This window comes from Nerophis lumbriciformis, linkage group LG02 (assembly GCF_033978685.3).
Source record: "Nerophis lumbriciformis linkage group LG02, RoL_Nlum_v2.1, whole genome shotgun sequence".
Lineage (NCBI taxonomy): Eukaryota > Metazoa > Chordata > Actinopteri > Syngnathiformes > Syngnathidae > Nerophis > Nerophis lumbriciformis.
In genome coordinates, this window is record NC_084549.2 from 53,381,581 (window position 1) to 53,402,327 (window position 20,747).

The following is a 20,747-nucleotide window of genomic DNA, read 5'->3' on the forward strand; positions in this document are numbered from 1 at the left end:
CTCTGTGGCCAGAGCATAGACACTTTCTGCGCCAACAGCAGCGACGCCCAGGACGTGGACCTCGTTGGCTGCTGTGGGTCTGGTGCCACTCGCGTCCGCCTTCCCAACGGTCAAGAAGGTGGCCGTTCCTTGGCCGTCCGACTCGCCGGCTGCAGCAGCGGTCTACTCGCCGCCACCACCAGACATGTCCCCGATGGATTCGGGGACACTTGGGCCGGCGACCCACTACCAGTTCCCCCCTCCGCTCTCCCTTGTCTCTTGATCTCGTTTTTCTGCTTTCAGTCCAAGGACATCTGGAATCTGTCCATAAGGAGGGGGGTACTGTCACGGCGCGGGCTCGAACCTGCTTTTCTCAGGCAGCTGGGTCTGCCGGCATCTCCGCTGGCAGCGCGCTTAGACATGCCCTGCTCGCGCTGGCCGCATCATGCCCACATGCCGGCAAGGCTGTGGGCGATCAGCAATCAGCACACCTGGGACTGATGAGGGCGAGCTGAATAAAAACCAGTGGACCCAAGGATCCTGGCCGGAACTTAATCTTCTGTTCGTAGTAAGCATCCCGTGTCTGGCTTCCCTCTCGTGTGCTTGATCGCTCTCCGTGTCTTCCGAATTCCCTTGTCTGATCTCCCTTGTGTCTTCTCGCAGTTTTTCCCGTGTCTTCCATAATCGAGCTGTGCGCCTTGACTTCCCCTTTGGACTTTGGACTGCCAACCTTGATCCTCGACCTCCCCGCTTTGCACATGGACCTCTTGACTTCTCTCTCAGCCCCACGGACCTACCACTTGTTTCACGGACCTTCTTCTGCTTTGTCCCTCCTCTTGCCCAACACATCACAATAATACACAACAATTAATTACACACATAGTCACACACATATACACCCCTTTTGGATTAGTCACACTCAATTCTCTTGTTTAGTTTATATTCTTAGTATTGTTTGTTATTATATATATTTATTAATATATATAATAAATACATAGAGCAACATCGCCCCCTTGTGTCTGTGCCGTCAACTCCCTCCTGCAAACATAACAATCTGGTGCATTCGCAAACAGTCAAAATTATGTACAAAGCAAACTATAACCTGCTACCCAAGAATGTGCAACAATTCTTCTCAACAAAAGAGGAGAAATAAAACCTTACGGTGAAATCTAACTTAAAACATTTGCATACAACACTTAGTGTAAGACTTTTAGCATATCAGCATGTGGAGTTACATTTTGTAATGGTTTGGGCAAAGAAGTCAAACAATGTACTAATATGATCTCAAAGTTTTTACAAAGTACAAAGAAAAAGATTCCTAAAAAACATGCTGAACCTTATTGAAAATAGGATTATCTTAGTTATTTATTTATTATTTATTTATTAGCCTTTATTTAACCAGATAAAATCCCATTGAGATCAAAGATCTCTTTTCCAAGGGAGACCTGGCCAAGAGGGCAGCAGCAAGGTTACATTAAAAACAGTAAACAAATACATAAAACATCACATTTACAACATAAAAACTTGCTCACATGACACATGTGCATACAGACAAGGTAGACTGTAATCCTTTCACAGAAGCTTTAAACTCATTCAACGTAACTAGGGTTTGAAGTTTAATGTTCGATTGTAGGTTATTCCAAGCCTTCGGTGCTTGTCATGATGTGAATTAAAACTTACTTAACTTTCAAACAGGGCCGCGGTCAAGGTTAAGGTTTGTCTTCTCTTGTATGTTATCAAGCCATTTACAAAAGGTAAATATGGTAGGCTATAGGCTACTAGGAGCTAGAAGCTACACAACAGCTAAGCACACGATAACACACAGGCTAGACATACTGATAAATTGTCATGTCCATGTGTGTTTGTTTTCTTTGTCTTTCCCTTTCAATTAAAGTACAAGAGGGTTCACTCTGTGCATCGCTACCAGCACCTTGGTGTGTTTATTCAATAGCAGAATTAAATGAACAAACTAAATCCTCTTGTCAGTCATCCACAATCTTTGTCCCGGTGGGCTGAGGGGGAGAGGGGCGGTAGCTTACACACAAGATGCACGTGTGTTTAGCACATAAGCAAGTTTTGCTCGTCGCGACTCGCTAAAAAAACTAAAAGGAAAAAAGATGATTGCAAAGTCAAAAGTCCAGTGTGGAAATATGTTGGCCTCAAAAAAGTGAGCAAAATGAGCCCATCAACAGGGACGAATGAGCAAGTATGCCTAACTTGTTGGAAAGTGATAGCAACAACAAAAAAACAAACCACCCGACCTAGTTTTTCCAATTGAGGAAAAAGCTGCACTTCAAGATGTTCGACATCAATTAAAGGTAATTTTTTGCTAACAGAGATTGAGAGTCAATGTAATTGTTTTGCTTGTTTACTTATTACGGATTATAGAAAGTTATTGACCTCCCAATTACAATGGCAAAAAACGTTTATTGCTTTGAAAGGAATACTTTTAATATTATTATTGTTCTCATAAATTATGATAACATCTGTGCTTAATTTGGTCTCTAAATAATGCTGACAAAAATATACTTTATCGGCAATAACTTGTGGGCCTAACTTACAAACACAAAGTACAGTATCCAAGGCAAAAGCGTATTTATAAAGTATCCAGTATCAAACGTGTCTGCATCATTAAAATTACTGCGTCATAAGCTTAATTTAATAAATTAATGGTTTGTTGTTTTAAAAAAAAAAAACAGTTATTACTCCAATTTAACTTAAAGACAACATAAGTCCATGTCAAACAGTTAATAATAAATAGGTTGGTGTTTTCATAACTACCATTGTTCTCTGTTAGACTAATTTAACTTAAAAAAACGTTTTCCAACATTCCACACTACAAAATGATGAAAGTATGTATGATTCCTGCTAACATTGTATCAGATCAATATCGATATCAGCCAATACTCAAAAGTCCAATATCGGCAGCGTATCAGAAGTGTAAAAGTTGTACCGGCACACCCATATTTTGTGTTATGGTATAACGTCCCTTCCTCTTCAGAGTACTATGACTGACGAGGACAACATCAAACTCCTACAGAAAACATTTTTAACAGACCAAATTGAAAAAAATAAGACTTAAAAGGCAACAGAGTTAAGTAATTTTTACATGGCCAGACATCTGAGAACCCAAACATTGAGAAAAACCCACTCTTGCAAATCCTTGCAGTTATAAAACATGAAGATAAACACAACACTTAATATGTTCCACTGAGTTCAACAAGTTTCTTCTTGTTCAAGTTTCCCCTCGTCTAATGTTTCTCCATCTGTCAGCTCAAGACACTGACATGCTCTATGAACGACGAAGGCAGTCTCACTTCTATGAGTGTGTGCAACATGTAACACACTACATTACACAGAGGCAGTTTTATCATACCCTGGGCTTAAATTCATGTTGTATACACCTTAGTCACAGAAATTGAATGTGCTCACTTTCTTTTGTTTAACAACTAACACATTTTGTGTGCTCCTGTTCTCTGACAGCCAGATACATTGTGTTAACCAGAAGTAGTGTTAGGTTCACTCTTCTGCACAGCAATCCCATTTGAGCCATTCCTTATGTTGGAAGAACAAGATATCACGAAAACATGTTTGGAAAAAGGCGAAGCAGTTGAGAGAATTTAGAATATAACATTAAAGTTAAAAGTTAAAGTACCAATGATTGTCACACACACACTAGGTGTGGCGAAATTATTCTATGCATTGGACCCATCACCCTTGATCACCCCCTGGGAGGTGAGGGGAGCAGTGGGCCACGCCCGGGCATAAATCTTGGTGATTTGACCCCCAATTCCAACCCTTGATGCTGAGTGCCAAGCAGGGAGGTAATGGGTCCCATTTTTATAGTCTTTGGTATGACTCGGCCGGGCTTTGAACTCACAACCTACCAATCTCAGGGCAGACACTCTAACCCATGGGTGTCAAACTCTGGCCCGTGGGCCAAATTTGGCCCGCCGTGTAATTTCACTTGGCCCTTGAGGCAATATCAAATTAACACTAGAACTGGCCCGCCGATTATATACAGCGGCGGTGCCGCGGTAAAACTGCATTCACCGCTAATTCTCATACTTGCCAACCCTCCCAAATTTCAGTGACCTTCCCGAAAATCGTCACGTCCGCTTTTCATCTAGTCCAACGAGTGCTGGCCCCGTCACATAATAAGTGCGGCTTCTGCACGCACACACAAGTGAATGCAACGCATTCTTGATCAACAGCGATACAGGTTACACTGAGAGTGGCCGTATAAACAACTTTAACACTGTTAGAAAAATACGCCACACTGTGAATCCCCACCAAACAAGAATGACAAACACATTTCGGGAGAACATCTGCACCGTAACACAACCTAAAGACAACAGAACAAATACCCAGAATCCTTTGTAGCACTAACTCTGAGGGGGGGGGGAAGAGTTAGTACTGCAAAAGGTTCTGGGTATTTGTTTTGTTGTGTTTATGTTGTGTTACGGTGCCGATGTTCTCCCGAAATGTGTTTGTCATTCTTGTTTGGTGGGGATTCACAGTGTGGCGTATATTTCTAACAGTGTTAAAGTTGTTTATACGACCACACTCAGGGGCGGTATAGCTCGGTTGGTAGAGCGGCCGTGCCAGCAACTTGAGGGTTCCAGGTTTGATCCCCGCTCCCGCCATCCTAGTCTCTGCCGTTGTGTCCTTGGGCAAGACACTTTACCCACCCGCTCCCAGTGCCACCCACACTGGTTTAAATGTAACTTAGATATTGGGTTTCACTATGTAAAAGCGCTTTGAGTCACTAGAGAAAAGCGCTATATAAATATAATTCACTTCACCTCACATTGCATTCACGTGTGTGTGCGTACAGAAGCCGCACATATCTTGTGACTGGGACGGCACGTTGTTAGAATGGATGAAAAGTGGACGTGAGGACAGCTCGTAGAGGACGTTAAAGGCAGTGCCTTTAAGGCACGCCCCCAAGACTGTGGTCCAGGTGGACTACGAGATATAATGACTGATGAACACCCTCGTTCGATAATAAAAGTTGCCTCGGCTCAAAGCCTGAGCCCCGACATTAATGAACTAGCATCCAAGAAAATATGGCAGGTATCTGGCTTGGGCACATCAGATTAGATCAGTGTGTTGCAAACTGAGCAGTTTAAAGTCCTGAATGGTTGATTTATTCATTGCTATTTTATTTTCAAATTTGTTAGCCTGTGGAAAAAGTTAATGTTGATATTTACCTTATAAGGCTGCAAATAGAAAAGAGGCATTCAATTTTTATTTAAATTGTATTTGATATTCCGTTGATATTCTTTAATTAATATTATTGTACCCCGCCTTCCGCCCGATTGTAGCTGAAATAGGTTCCAGCGCCCCCCGCGACCACCAAAGGGAATAAGCGGTAGAAAATGGATGGATGGATGGATTATTATTATTTGAAACTCGATTTTGCATGTCACTATAGAGTTATATAAGCCTTGCTTGTTCAATATTCAATGCAAAACTTGTTTGGGTCCCTATTAAAAGGTTAATTTGTTCAACCTTGGCCCGCGGCTTTTTTCAGTTTTAAATTTTGGCCCACTCTGTTTTTGAGTTTGACACCCCTGCTCTAACCACTAGGCCACTGTAAAACATTTAAATCCAACCTTCCTTTGACAGGAGAGAGCTGTAAGAGTCATTAGTGGAAACGGATACATGGCACCCGCAAGGTCAATGTTACAGTCTAATATAATAATATAACAGTTAAACTTATTGAAATTCAATAAACTGGTAGAGTGCAATATTCTAAAAAAATATGTCTTAACAGATTTGTAAAAAGAGAAAAATTATGATCTAAAAGTAACTGAGATTTTTTTTAAATCTATATCTAACAGTCTCAATAGAAAGATGCATTTCAATCAAAGTGTTAAATCTATGGAACAAACTTGACAGTAGGGTTGTATATCCTTAGGATTTTATCAATACTATTTCCTCAATATTCCTTATCAAAACCAGTATTTATTGGTACTCTTATCAGTACTACATGTAATTGGTGTAAATAAATATGTGTGGAAAAAATTGTTTTATTACTATTTTTACTAGCATAAGAGCTTGTACACAAGCAACATCATGTAACATCTCACAGCAGGGAAGTCTTATCAACACCTACATTTTAAGCCCTAAATAAGTTAACTATGTGTGCAGTGCAATGTGCAATGCAGTTGTTATACCATACCATACCATACCATACCATACCATACCAACTTTATTTATAAAGCCCTTTAAAAACAACCACAGTTGAAGAACTGTACACCACAAAGAAATACAGGCAAAGGACAGACAAAAATATTACATTTAAAATAGAGATAAAATACACATTGAAAAAGCAAATACAAGTTATCTTAAGAACAATTTGTTAGATAAAAAGCAGCTAAAAAGTTAAAAACAGTTTAAACAGTTCAAAGTCTCATGCTGGGTTAAAAGCCAGTGGGTAAAAATGGGGTTTAAGAAGGGTTTTAAAAGTAGCCAAAGAATGGGCCTGTCTCACATCAAGAGGGAGATTGTTCCAGAGTTTGGGACCCGCAACAGAGAAGGCTCTGTCCCCTCTGAGCTTGCGCTTTGATTTGGGTGCCTCCAGGAGCAGCCGATCACCTGACCTGAGGGACCGGGTGGGGGCATAGAGGTGGAGCAGCTCAGAGAGGTAAGGTGGGGCAAGACCATGTAAGGATTTAAAAACCAGTAAAATAATTTTAAAATGGACTCTAAAAGACAAAGGCAGCCAGTGGAGGGAGTCTAAAACAGGAGTAATGTGCTCTCTTTTTCTTGTGTTTGTTAAAAGTCGGGCAGCTGCATTTTGGACCAGCTGCAGACGTGAGAGAGAGGATTGACTAATTCCAAAATACAAAGAGTTACAGAAATCCAGTTGAGATGTAATAAAGGCATGGATTACTGTCTCAAACTGTTGCCTAGCTATGTCATCTTCTTGTAAAGACCACGCAAATCCATCAATGTGTTTCTATTCATTACAATTACACTCAGCTGGAAACAACATTTATGCAGAGCACAGACCTTTAACATGATATATCATATGAAATATATCATACAAATCAATACAATCTATTAGCACGTTAGGTGGGTGTGCATTTAAGTCCAGCACGGGGCCAGGGGAACCACCCACCCCACCCCTGCATGGACCCCAACGAAGCACGCCACACGAACACACGAAGGCACCACGACTGACCGCGTGCAGGGACTAGACCCAGCAGGCCCCCGCCGAGCCAAGCATACGGAAGTAGGGTGGGCAGCGGGACCCAGGAGCCCCCAGACACGAAGCCCAGCCACAGCAGCCCGGAACGCCGACCCATGTGGGGAAAGCAAGCTCCGACCAGTGTCCAAAGTATACACATGAAAAAAAATATATAGATATATAATAATAATTACATTCACACATACTGTATATACAAATATCAGCGATCAAGCCCCGGAACCCACCATCCACCGAGAATCGCCCGATTCATCCCCCGCCCCACAGGTCTGGCCTCGCGCCGACCCCCCTAAACATAACCCCCTACAAGCCTACACCCAGATGATGGCAAAACATTGTGCATGAAGGGCGGCACGGCAGAGTGCAAGAGAAGCCAACCAACATGACAACAAACGAAAACGAAACCGGCAAGTGCGTCAGCCCCGACAACCACTATGCGAATGTGACGCCACAGACCACAATAGCGGTCCCCCCACTTGCAGCAGCCACGGGCTCCCGCGCTACAAACAAATGGCAGCAAAGACAACCACTGCAAAACCCCCGACAGCCAGCACCACCGCACTAAAACAAAATGACCAAAAAATCGCAACCGACAACCACATGCGGACAGAACCATGGCAACCAGCGCCAGTCCGCTGGCCAGCCCAAATGCCAACATGCAAACAAGAGACATTAACGACCACACCCCACCAAAAAACTCCGCTCCCCAATCCAAACCCTCACAAACGCATCACAGGCTAAACAACCGAGCAACACCACTCACACCAAACAAAAAAGCTGCGCTGCCCCTGCACCTAGCCATTAACACAAACTCCACAACGCAAAGCCGAAACAGACGGGCACGGACCCCGCCTAACAGGAAGCGAAACCGTGCGACGCAACATAAACCGGAAGCAAAACAACCGACCATCCAATCCGCAGCCATTAAAAAAACACTCCAAAACGTCAAAAACCAAAACGGATGACATATGACTAACACATCCAAACCAAACACACAAATAAAAACACCATGGCCCTTATGAAGCCAGAACACCCGATATTGCGCGGCTACTCAACCCAGTCATCCAAAAAAACACACAAAAAGAACACAGCCCTGCTAAAAGAACACAACTTGTGATGTAAAAATATATGAAAGTGAAAAATAAAAATAATTTCAGCCAGCAAAAAAGCTGGATGTCATTGGAAGGAGTCACAGATAGGCAGGCCATCTCATGGTCACAGCTGTGGAAGAACCCCCAAGCCAACCTCAGTGTTTTTTTTAATCGGATCCCTATAACACCTTACCTTGTCCCCAAAATCATGTCCCCTGGTTTGGCACTGAATAATAATAGTAATACCATTAATGCGAGAGCCCAGCATATCTTGTCAGGCTGCAAGACATTGTCCCAAGGCCAGTATCGGTGGCGACACAATCAGGTGCTCAGGAAATTGGCAGAAGTGGCAAAGTCATGCAGACAGAAGGCCAACAGCAGACCTCTTGCTCCAGCAAAACCCGCTATTTTGTATACAAGAGCCGGATAGATCACGAGTACAACCCACAGAAGAAAGACAGCGGAGCTTCTCTCCTCCAGCAGTGAGTGGTCTATGAGAGCAACACCAATTCCCCTGGTATATTGTAGAAACATCACTAAAGCCAGACCTGATTAAGTGGTCAGAGTCACACAAAATCATCATGCTGGTGGAACTCACTGTCACATGCAAGCAGGGTATGGAGGCCGCGAATGAACAGCAGTATTCCAGGTATGCTGACCTACTAGCAGAGTGCATGGAGGTTGGCTGAAAAATGCGACATTGGCTGACAAGGAACAGCGTATCGAAAAGTCATTAAATAACTGGCTGAGGTAGCAGAGAAGGAAAGCTTCTGGCAGTGGCTAAGGAGAAAGCAGAAGAGTTGGGGGCTAAGTAACACCCAGGGCATCAGGGAAAAGTCCCTGCCATCGCTCTGCTTACAGGAGATGTACTGGGGTTAAAAGAGCGAAACATCACGGACTAGTGGTCCCCAGCCGATGAACCAGTTAGTCCAACAAGACTGAAGTGGACAGTGAGCAAGAGGTGAAAGTGAATTCAGTGCAGGATGTGAAAGTACAAGGGATAGATCAGTCTGTGTTTATGAGCCTGATGGCAGGAGGAAAAAAACTGTTATTGTGGCGGTAGGTTTTTGTCCGATGGACCTTAGTCTTCTGCTTAAGGAGAGAAGATCAAAAAGTTGGTGTCCATAATCCGGCTTGAACGCCCTCGGGTCCTGGAGGCATACAGGTCTTGGAGAGATGGGAGGTTGCAGCCGATTAAAAGTTAAAGTTAAAGTACCACTGATAGTCACACACACACTAGGTGTGGGGAAATTACTCTCTGCATTTGACCCATCCCCTTGTTCCACCCTCTGGGAGGTGAGGGGAGCAGTGAGCAGCAGCGGTGGCCGCGCTCGGGAATCATTTTGGTGATTTAACCCCCAATTCCAACTCTTGATGCTGAGTGCCAAGCAGGGAGGTAATGGGTCCAATTTTTATAGTCTTTGGTATGACTCAGCCGGGGTTTGAAGTCACGACCTACCGATCTCAGGGCGGACACTCAAACCACAAGGCCACTAAACAGAAGATTACCTTCTCAGCAGAGCATATGATTTGCTGCAGTCTGTGTTTGTGGGGCTGTGGCCCCAGGATACCACACAATAATGGAGGTTGTGAGGATAGATTCAATGATGGTCAAGTAGAACTGCACCAACATATTTGTTGGCAGCTTGAGTTTCCTCAGCTGCAGCAAGGAGAACATCCTCTGCAGGGCTTTTTGATGAGGGAGCAGACGTTGAGCTCCCACTTGAGCTCTTATGTGAAAGGAAGCGGTTCGTCCACGATGGAGTACTGTGGGGCTGTGGCTTTCCTGAAGTCCACGATCATCTCCATTGTTTTTTGGGAGTTTAGTTCCAGGTTGTTGCTGCTGAACCAGGACACCAGACAATCTACCGTCCATCTGTAAGAAGACTCATCGTTGTCTGAGATGAGCACAATGAGGGTTTTGTCTTCCGCAAACTTGACCAGATTTAAAGACAGCTGACTGACGGTGCAGCAGTTCATGTACAGGGAGAAGAGCAGGGGGAGAATCACACAGCCTTGTGGGGATCCAGTGCAGATGGACATGGTGTCCTACACAGTCCTCCCCAGCCGCACATGCTGCTTCCGGTCTGTCAGGAAGTCTGTGATCCACCTGCATGTGGAGTCAGGGACATTGAGCTGGAAGAGCTTGTCCGGTCGATGAGTTGGGATGATAGTATTGAATGTAAAGCCGAAGTCTACAAACAGGATGCTGTCGTAGGTTCCCGTTGAGTCCAGATGCTGGAGAACTAAGTGGAGGGTCGGGTTTATTGCGTCATCTACAGACTTGTTGGCTCCGTAAGCTAACTGCAGCGGGTCCAGGTGCCGTGCGGTGATAGTTTTAAGGTGGGGTAGAACCAGGCGCTCAAAGGACTTTATGACTACAGACATCAGTGCCACTGGTCTGCAGTCGTTGAGTCCTGTGATCTGTGGCTTCGTGAGGGCAGGAATGATGGTGGAGAATTTGAGACAAGGTGGCACATGACATAACTCAAGGGAGGTCAGCTGGGCCGCACGGTTTCAGAGTGGATAATAAAAGTGCTTGGTCTACTTCCAAGTAGTGATGGTAAGATGAAGCCTGAAGAGGCATTGACTCGGTTGGTTCGAGAATTTCCGAAAGCTTCAATGCATGCTTCGGCAGGCTCCACCTGCTGGCCAAATGTATGACTACAAACAGCTGTATCTTAACCACAGAATATGTGATGCATTGAATTGTTGCGTCTCTTATAGCTCTTGGAAATGACAATGAATCAAAATAAATGTTTGACAACATGGTTTTGCTAGTTAAATTCACAAAGCATAATAAAATATGTTTTATGTGTTATAAATGTATAAGTATTGTGTGTTTGTATTTTGCCAACATGGTACAATCATATGATATGGCAGGTTGTATTATGTTTTTCTGTCACTTTGAGGGAATGGCATAAAGAGGAAGATGACAATATTGTGTAACTTGGACAACGATATACAGAATAGAGGAGATTTAGTATATTTAAATGTTTGGTTTGAAGCGTGTCTTTCTTTTCTTATAAAACCTCTCCATCATCCAGCTATTGATTTCTGGTAGCTGGTTAAAAGAATAATGAATGCGTTACTTTTTTAAATGTAATGTTTGCGTTACTTTATTAAATGCAATGTTAACATTTCAGAAGTGACGTTGCCGAGAATCGAACCCCACATTTTCAATGAAGATTGGGCAGTTTATGACTTGTCGAATCTCCCGGCAAATATGAACCACGTCCCGAAACAGTCACGTGGTACAGCCTGGCAGTGAGGCTTCACACGTCATAATTTCCAGCTCCTTCTCCCCAACATGAAGCAAGCCTCGCTCCGCGCTTTGCGGAAAAGACCCCTCCATTACTTGACACACGCCTCGAAGCCTCGGCACATTTCGTCCCATCAATACTTCCAAGTTAACTTTTAGTCACGTGCTAGTGTGAATGGGAACCAATAAAAAAGTGTCCATACAATAGTACCAAGTGTTAACCTGGCATCACATGTTGATGATCAGTTGTTCACTTAGTATTCAAACTGACACAAAACAACATTTTCTTGATAAAAAAACAGCAACAAAGTGCAAGTTCAGACAGGAACTCTAATGTCTCAGAATGTATAAAAACTTGACAAACGTGTAAAGCACAACACAGAACAATGAAAAACATGACAACTGCAAAGAGCAGAAACCAGTGAATAAACACTGGTAATTAATGAGGACAAAATACCAGCTTTTCTAATCATGTTCTTGGGTGCATTTCGTAAAGCCCTTGCCACAATTCAGTTGTGGTGTGAAAGTAATCTGCTCCAACAGACAAATAAAGCTTAGACCCTCCATCATGTTGTTGTAAATACAACACAAGTAGTGCACTTTGGTGGCTGAGATAGTGATGCAAAAGCGAGAGCACAACTGTCAACGCTGCAGTACCTCTGCAAAGACCAAAGCATGACTGCAAATGGCCACAACAATAATGCAAACTCCACATAATTGGGAACCAAACAGAAGTGTCCATCTTTAGATATGGTTGAAAACGTAAACACATACTGTAGTATGGTAGTATTACTGGACTGAAACTGAAGATTGACAAGTTGTGTGCAGTAAAACCTTGAGGCTAGACAACTGTGATTAATGTTCTTACTGTATATGTCTGCAATAAATGAGCGATGTTGCATAATATCAGTGTTTCCAAATTCCCATACATTAATATACTTGTGTGACACTTCCTCTTCCAGGTGATGTAAGTACTGCCATCCCCTGCCAATCATGTTCCACAAAATATTGACTACGTTATATATAGTCTCTGGTAATTAGTCAACACACACACACACACACACACACACACACACACACACACACACACACACACACACACACACACACACACATACACACACTTTTAAAAGCGTTTAAAAAAATACAATGCGACTTCTTTACATCGCATATTTGAAAAAAATTAAAGATACCGGTACTCTAAATATTGTTGTGCCTATCAATAAAGATATTCTCCAGGCAGGACTTCCATTTCTGGGCTAATGGTGAACAATGTGTGATTGAAAACATTTATGTATCCTTGCACTATGCCAGGGGTCCTCAAGTACAAATCTTGAAGGTCCACAAATGTTTTTTTGAAACAGGCTGGGTCCGTTTATTATCGGTCAAGCTTATATAGTAGCAGGAGGTAGGTAGTAGTTTAACATTTTCTTAAAATTAACAAAAATAAAATAAATATCCAATAAAATACATGAAAGATTTTCTTTGAAACAAAAATAAATAAGAACTTAAATAAAACTTTCAGTTTTAACAAAAAATAAATACTTTTAAACACAACCCTCCTATCCCTGGTAAACAAATGACCTCAACAGATCTCATTCATGTGCAAATATAATTATGGTACAGTACATCCCCATTGTGTAAAACACAGCTGCTCAATGGGAGAATTGGGCTCTTGGGGTTGAAGCCAAGACGTCTGGTAGCTGTGGCATCAGAGAGTGGGATTTGATTTATTTTAGCTGTCATTTCCTCATTTTCTTTGCCTTCAAACATGGCACCCATCACTTCAGTCGAGCATTCTTTAATTATTTCTGCATCAGAGAATGGCTTCTTGTGTTTACCCAAAACCCATGCCACTCTGAGTGAGCACTCTGTTGCTATTTGTTGTTGTGTCATAGATTTAACAAAAATCTTGCTTGATGTTTCATATGACTTTTTCAGCCTCGTGATTTCTTTTTTTCTTAGCTCTGAATCATGTCTCTTCAAATTCGCGGTGCTCTTTCAGATAGTGACGTTTCAGATTTTCACTTTTCACCAGAGCAACAGTACTGTTGTATATTAGACACATTGGTCTGGTACTTGCAGTAGGTAGGATGAAAACATATTGCTCTGCCCATTCTTCCTTGAAACGTCGGTTTTCCCTGTCCACCTTTCTTTTACCAGCCTGAGCCAACTTGGAGCATGCCATTGTGATTTGATTCACATTCAGTGACTGACGAGTGAACAGTTAGCAAAGTAGCGATACGAGACAACTGTGTGCCTGCAGCGAAAGGTTCCATGCACTGTGCACATGTGTATGACCCAGGTGGTAACAGCCTATCAGCGCGTCGTTGTGATAGAGATGACAACCCATACCCCGGAATCAACCAATCAGAGTGGCGTTCTCTCGCTCTCACTCCGTCTCTCTCTCTCTCTGAGAGAGAGAGAGAGAGAGAGAGAGAGAGAGACGGAGTGAGTGAGACACGGAGAAGTGTAAACGAAACGTGGAGATATTTGACTAAAAACAACAAATAACGTTGACTTGCGCTAGCAATAACTCAAAGATAAATACAATTATTATATATTTTTATAATAATTATAATTATAAAAAAAATTATTATTATTATTTTATTTTTTTTAACTTTAATTTGTGCTGGGTCCGGACGGAAACGTCGCTGGGTCCGGACATGGACCGCGGTCCGCCTGTTGAGGATCAGTGCACTATGCCATTACAAACTGCAGTATTTCTGTAAAAAGCACATTCTGACCAGAGAATGACCTTGTCCGCATGACTCACTGTGAAAGTATCTCTTCTCCCTTCTCGTCTTCTAATTTGAAAGTGTCGGCTTCTTCATTCCAGTTATCAGTGCAGTCATTGTCTCCACTGAGTTACGTCATATGTCCCCTCCTCCAAACTCATATGTTCTCTCCCCCTCCAAACTGAGCCTACTCCCACCCTCCCAACTTGTATTCAGTGTATAAAGAACAATGCATCTTTCTTCCTATTGTGCACTCCTTACATACTTTGCTATGAATGTGACCTGTGCCTTTTGAATTGCTTGAGTTTTTCAAATAAATCTAAGATAGACAATTTTTTTGGACTACTTAATTAGAAAACTTCCAATACAAATGTTTAGAACACGGTGGCTAATGTTGGCACTATCTTTACCGTGATTATCAAATTGACCAACGTTGGGCAGAACAACTATTGATGCACTTAGTTTTCAACCCCTGCCTCATCAATAACACATCTCTACATTGGTGAGCCTTTGTCTTGATCGATGTCAAAAGAGGAGATACGAGACGAACTAAGACTTAATTTGACTCGGTGCGCCACTTAATGCTAACAAAACTGCTATCAGCATCAATAGCCAACGCTAAATGGAGATGAACTCTAATCTTCAGATCTACATGACATTGGTGAGCCTTTGACAGGGGCGATGTTTAGTTTAGTTTAGTTTAGTCTTTATTTGAAGGGACAATGCACACAGATATTAATTAAGCTCAAAGACAGATATGTTCTGCATCCGATTATAGCTAAATAGCTAATTTCCATCTGCAGTCCCTGGTTACCTAAATTAAAAATATACAAAAAAATGCAATACAATTATAACAATACAATTATACTGTAGCATATATTAACAAAAGTTATAAAATGCCCTTTCATTGACACATACTTAGACATTACAACCACACCTCATTTACATCATCACAAATAGAATGTGGAATGACAACACACGACACCCAATGCTAACAACATGGCTAATGGTCGTAGCTGCGGCTGGTAAATTGAACATGTTTTTACAGAACAACTTATGCCCGGGGTTTGAGCACATGGAAGCCGGTGTACAGTAGAACACACTCAAGGCTACTATAATGGGTAAAACGAGTGTGAAGGTGATCATATGGATGTTATTTCATATTAGAGGGCTATAATTTTGTTAAAAAACGTATTTCGAAGGTGGTCAATTTATTTAAAAGAAAATCCTACCTCAAGGCAATTTGTCAGGCCTTGAACCAATTGCCCGCAATGAATGAGGGATGACTGTACAACTATTTTTACTCATATGTTATGTTCATTACGTTATGTTCATTGGTGCCATTTACACCCTTTCCCAGTTTATATCCATGTGACTAATTAATGAAAGAGTAATGTCATGTGGTTTGCTGTGAAGCATTTTGGTACGCTTGGTATTTTTAGTTCTTAACACAAACCGCGAACAAACAACACATCAACTGATCCTGACCAGAAAAAACAGACTACCGTTTAGAAATTATCCCAATCCAACACATTACCAACAGTGGTTTCTTATTTTAGAGTTTACGTCAGTCTTCAGGGTTCTCAACTGAAATTGGATACATACCTGGAAAGAATTGGCACAATGCATTTTTTATCAGAAACATATTGATTATTGGTAATATTGGTGAATCAGATTATTTGTGCTTGATCCAAAGTAGTGCAAAACATTAAGCGAGAAACAAAAACTAAGATCACTTACCTACTCTGAAGTTGGGTGCTGTCAGTGTATCAGTGGCATGGCCATTCTCGCTGATGATGGTTGTCGTATTTCCCTGTTCGCAGTTGTTGTGACATCTGCCGCCCATACAGGTGAATTTGCAGATGGTGGGTGTGAACACCACCTTGATCCTTCCTGTGTGGTTTCCCGCTGCTGTCATATATGAGAGAGAAAAACATATTGCATGTTTTTAAATCTTACTCAAAGCAAACCTCATCAAATTTAAAGGGGACATATTACTACATATATAAAACATCTTTTTATTGCTTGTATACAAATACAGAATTTGACTATCGGAAATACCTGCCTAACATAAATATCAAGTACTGAACAAAGGAAATCTTCATCTGCAAAACTTGACTTTGCCTGCGGCCTACCACATCACTCTGTTGCGATTGAATAGGGATTTCAGACCCCTAACCCTAAACCTGAACTCTAACGCTAACCCACTGCTCCTAGCTACACAAAGACACGGCACCTAAACCGGTTACGTGCTAATGGTTAACAGCAGATGTCCATCCATCCTCTTCCATGGGTCGAGGGGGTAGCAGACTAAGCAGAGAAGCCCAGACTTCCCTTTCTGTAGATACTTCATCCAGGTCCTGCCAAGGGATACCAAGGCATTCACAGGAGAGATAGAGTCTCTCCGACATGTCCTGGATCTTCCCAGGCCTCCTACCGGTCAGCCATGCTCTGAATCCCTCCACCAGAGGCATCCTGACCAGATGCTCCAGTCCCCTCATACAGCTTCTCTCAACGTGGAAGACTAGTGGCCAAGTTCCTCCCAAATGACATAGTTCCTCACTCTAGCTCTAAGTGAGAGCCCCACCACCCTACGGAAAAAACTATTTTCTATCATTGTGCCAATGATCTCAACTTTTTGATCACAACCATAGGTAAGGATAAGAACGTAGATTATCTACTAAATTAAGAGCTTTGCCTTCCAGCTCAGCTCCCTCTTCACTACGATTAACCTATGCAGAGTCCACATCACTGCCGATGCCGCATCAATCCACCTGTCAATCTCACAATCCATACATCCTTTACTCGCAATCAAGATCCCAAGGTACTTGAACTTCTCCACTCGGGGCATGATCTTATCTCTGACCCGAAGATAGAACTCCACACTTTTCTGGGCAAGCACCATGGACTTAGGGGTGCTGATTCTAATTCCAGTCTCTTCAAACTAGTCTGCAATTCTATCCATATATCAGCAAACGGTAAATAAGAATTGGATATTGGACATAATTTGACAAATATTGGAGAATATGTCGTGGAACTGTGCTTTGTTCATGAAACATCTGTACGTGAAGTGACGAGAGTAGAAGAGCACTGACTTTAAAGTAGATCCTTAAAAACGTTCCAATTCTGCCTATTTCTTTTTTTGATACACAATTCTTCCATTCGAAAAAAAAAAAAAACTTTCTGGCTAACATTTTCAAGAAAAGCTTCAGACGGTACTGAGCGGTGATTACAACTGGACACCAGGCAAGTTGACATACGTGGACTTCATAACATTTGAAAAGGAGAGATCGACCGATTATTGGCGGCGATATTAAAAATGTTGATGTATATCGTATCGGCCTTTTTTTTTAATCAGTATTGGCTTTTATTTAACAGCTACAACTTGGGTGTAATAATAGATGATAAAATGAACTGGAAATCTCATGTAAACCAATACCACATAAAGTAGCAAGAAACATGTCAATAATGAATAAAGAAAAACATGTTCTAGACCAAAAATCACTTCATATTCTTTACTGCTCGCTAGTGTTAACATATCTGAGTTATTGTGTAGAAATATGGGGAAACAACTACAAATGTGCGCTTCATTCACTAACGGTGTAACAAAAAAGATCAATTAGAATAATACATAATGTTGGATATAGAGAACATTAAAAACCATAATTTATTAAATCAAAAATATTGAAATTCTATGTTTTGGTGCATTTGCAAAAAGCTAAAATTATATACAAAACAAGACTATAACCTGCTACCCAAAAATGTACAACAATTCTTCTAAACAAAAGAGAAGAAATATAACCTGAGAAGAAAATCAAATTTAAAACATTTTTATGCGCGTACACAACAAACCCCTGAAATGCACAAAACAACTAAGGAAGTCCAAAACTAACATAACATAAACAAAACATGATCCGACCACGGATCATGACACAGTGTAGTTGGCACGTTGAGGAAATCGTAAATAAAAACAAAATACAATGATGTGCAAATCCTTTTCAACTTATATTCAATTGAATAGACTACAAAGACAACATATTTAATGTTCAATTTGAGAAACTTTTGAAAAAATTTTTTTGCAAATAATCATTAACTTAGAATTTAATGGCAGCAACACATTGCAAAAAAAGTTGGCACAGGTGCATTTTTACCACCATGTTACATGGCCTTTCCTTTTAACAACACTAAGTAGACGTTTGGGAACTGTGGAGACCAATTTTGGAAACTTTTCAGGTGGAATGATTTCCCATTCTTGCTTGATGTACAGCTTATGTTGTTCAACAATCTCCGTTTTTGTATTTGATGCTTCATGATACGCCACACTTTCATGATCCGTGGTTCGGATCATGTTTAGTTTAGTTATGTTCTGTTAGTTTTGGACTACCTCAGTTCCTGGTTGTGCACTTCCTTGTTTGAGTTTGTTACCATGGTTACGTATTATTTTCACCTGCCTCTGTTATTCGGGAAGCACACCTGTGCCTAATCAAGAGACCCTATTTAAGCCTGCTTTTCTGTTCACTCGTCCTGGCTTCCTTGTTTGCGGTAAGCAACAGTCACGTTTATGTATATTCACCTTCTAGATTCCTGTGCTAAGTGTTAGCCTTAGCTTCCCGTGCGTTCGGCACGCTTTTGTTCTGTCTGTTTGGTACGGTGTATTATTTATTATAAATAAACCATCTCGTACCTTTACGTTTTCGTCCGGAGTTGTCCGTGTTGCAATGGAGGAACGATCCTGCATAAAGATGCGACCCCCACGTGACACACATATTTTCAATGGGAGACAGGTCTGCACTACAGGCAGGCCAGTCTAGTACACGCACTATTTTACTACGAAGCCACGCTGTTGTAACACGTGGCTTGGCATTGTCTTGCTGAAATAAGCAGGGGTGTCCATGATAACGTTGCTTGGATGGCAACATATGTTGCTCCAAAACCTGTATGTACCTTTCAGCATTAATGGTGCCTTCACAGATGCCTTGGGCACTAATACACCCCCCATACCATTACAGATGCTGGCTTTTGAACTTTGTGCCTATAACAGTCCGGTTGGTTCTTTTCCTCTTTGGTCCGGAGGACAGGACGTCCACAGTTACCGACAAGAAAGGACTATTTTTTGGCGAGACAACATCACTGCAGCAAACGCCTGCTGCGCGCGTCGTTCAGTGGGTGGTGCTTTACCCACTGAAGCACCACCCACTAACGGTTGAGGTCATTTCTATGCCCACCAGATGGCAACAATATGGCAACTAACAGACCCCTGGCTATTTGTACATGATATGAATACACCGCTTCCCGCCGATGTTTATTGAAATCGTGCCATCTTGCGGGCCAAACTGAAGACGCTGGCAGGCCACATTTGGCTCGCAGGCCGTAGTTTGGACACCCGTAAATATAGATGCACTGCACGGCTGCTTCATAAATGCCCATGAAAAGTGGTAGATATCTCCTACTTGTTTGAAAACATTGCAAAATGCCATAGGTAGGAGTATGATAAGTTGAATGTTCAGTAAATGAGAGTGTCTCCGTGGTGATGCTGTCACGGCGCGGACTCAAACCCGTTTTTCCTCGGCAACCCGGCACCTCCGCTGGCAGCGCGCTCAGACACGCCCACGCAGCAACAAGCCTGCAGACAATCACCTATCAACGCACCTGGACCTGATGAGAGGGAGCGGCATAAAGACCAGCGGACCTGAGGAACCTTTGCCAGAACGTCGCTCATCTTCCCAGTAAGCATCACGTCTGGCATTCCCTTCCCTAAGCTTTGCTCGCCTTCTCTTTGCTCTCTCCGTGTCTCCCTTGTTCATGTCTCTTGTGTCTCCCGCAGTGACTTCCCTGTCATCCGTGATAGTGTTTTGCCTCTCGACATCCATCCGGATTCCTGACTGCCTCCCTCGATCCTCGACCCCCCCTGCTCGGACACAGACTACGCTGCCTCGCTCCTACCCTCGACCCCTTGCCTGTTTACGGACTGCCTCTTCGCCTTGCCCCCCCTTGATTCGACAAAGGATACATCCAACACTCACAGACAACAAGCCCTGGTAACATTTACACTATTAATTATACACATAGCCTACACCTATTCACTTAGGGTAGCATAAACACACCACGTAATCATCAAAGGTTTAAATAAACCTTGTGAACCACAGTTCTGCCTTGGTTGTCACCTCCTTCCCTTCTCTGTACATAACAGATGCCCCTTATAGTACATGCAAAATCCTCATTTAAATAAGGGGGTCTGTACCACTTTTCAATTGCACACACTGTCTTAGTAGATCACACAACATGGCCACTAATAGTACACACTATTTTAGAGATTGCACAAGCTGTTTAGTTCGAGCTATTTGGAATTAGTAAATTAGGCCCACAGAGTATTAATGTTCATGTACGTTAGAGTGGTCATTGATTATGTGCTGTTACAAGATCTGGAAGGTACCGAAGTCTTCCTGACTCGCCTAGGAAAA

At 42.3% G+C, this 20,747-nt stretch overlaps 1 protein-coding gene across 4 annotated transcripts in view; it reads right to left on the minus strand.

Moving 5' to 3' along the window:
* Positions 1 to 20,747, minus strand: part of ltbp1 (latent transforming growth factor beta binding protein 1) — a 345,179-nt gene that overhangs the window by 185,481 nt on the left and 138,951 nt on the right. For all 4 annotated transcript variants that reach the window (XM_061964602.2, XM_061964595.2, XM_061964590.2 and 1 more), the window contains exon 5: positions 16,027 to 16,197. In XM_061964602.2, coding sequence (XP_061820586.2) covers positions 16,027 to 16,197 — 171 coding nt within the window. The remainder of the gene's footprint in view (positions 1 to 16,026; positions 16,198 to 20,747) is intronic.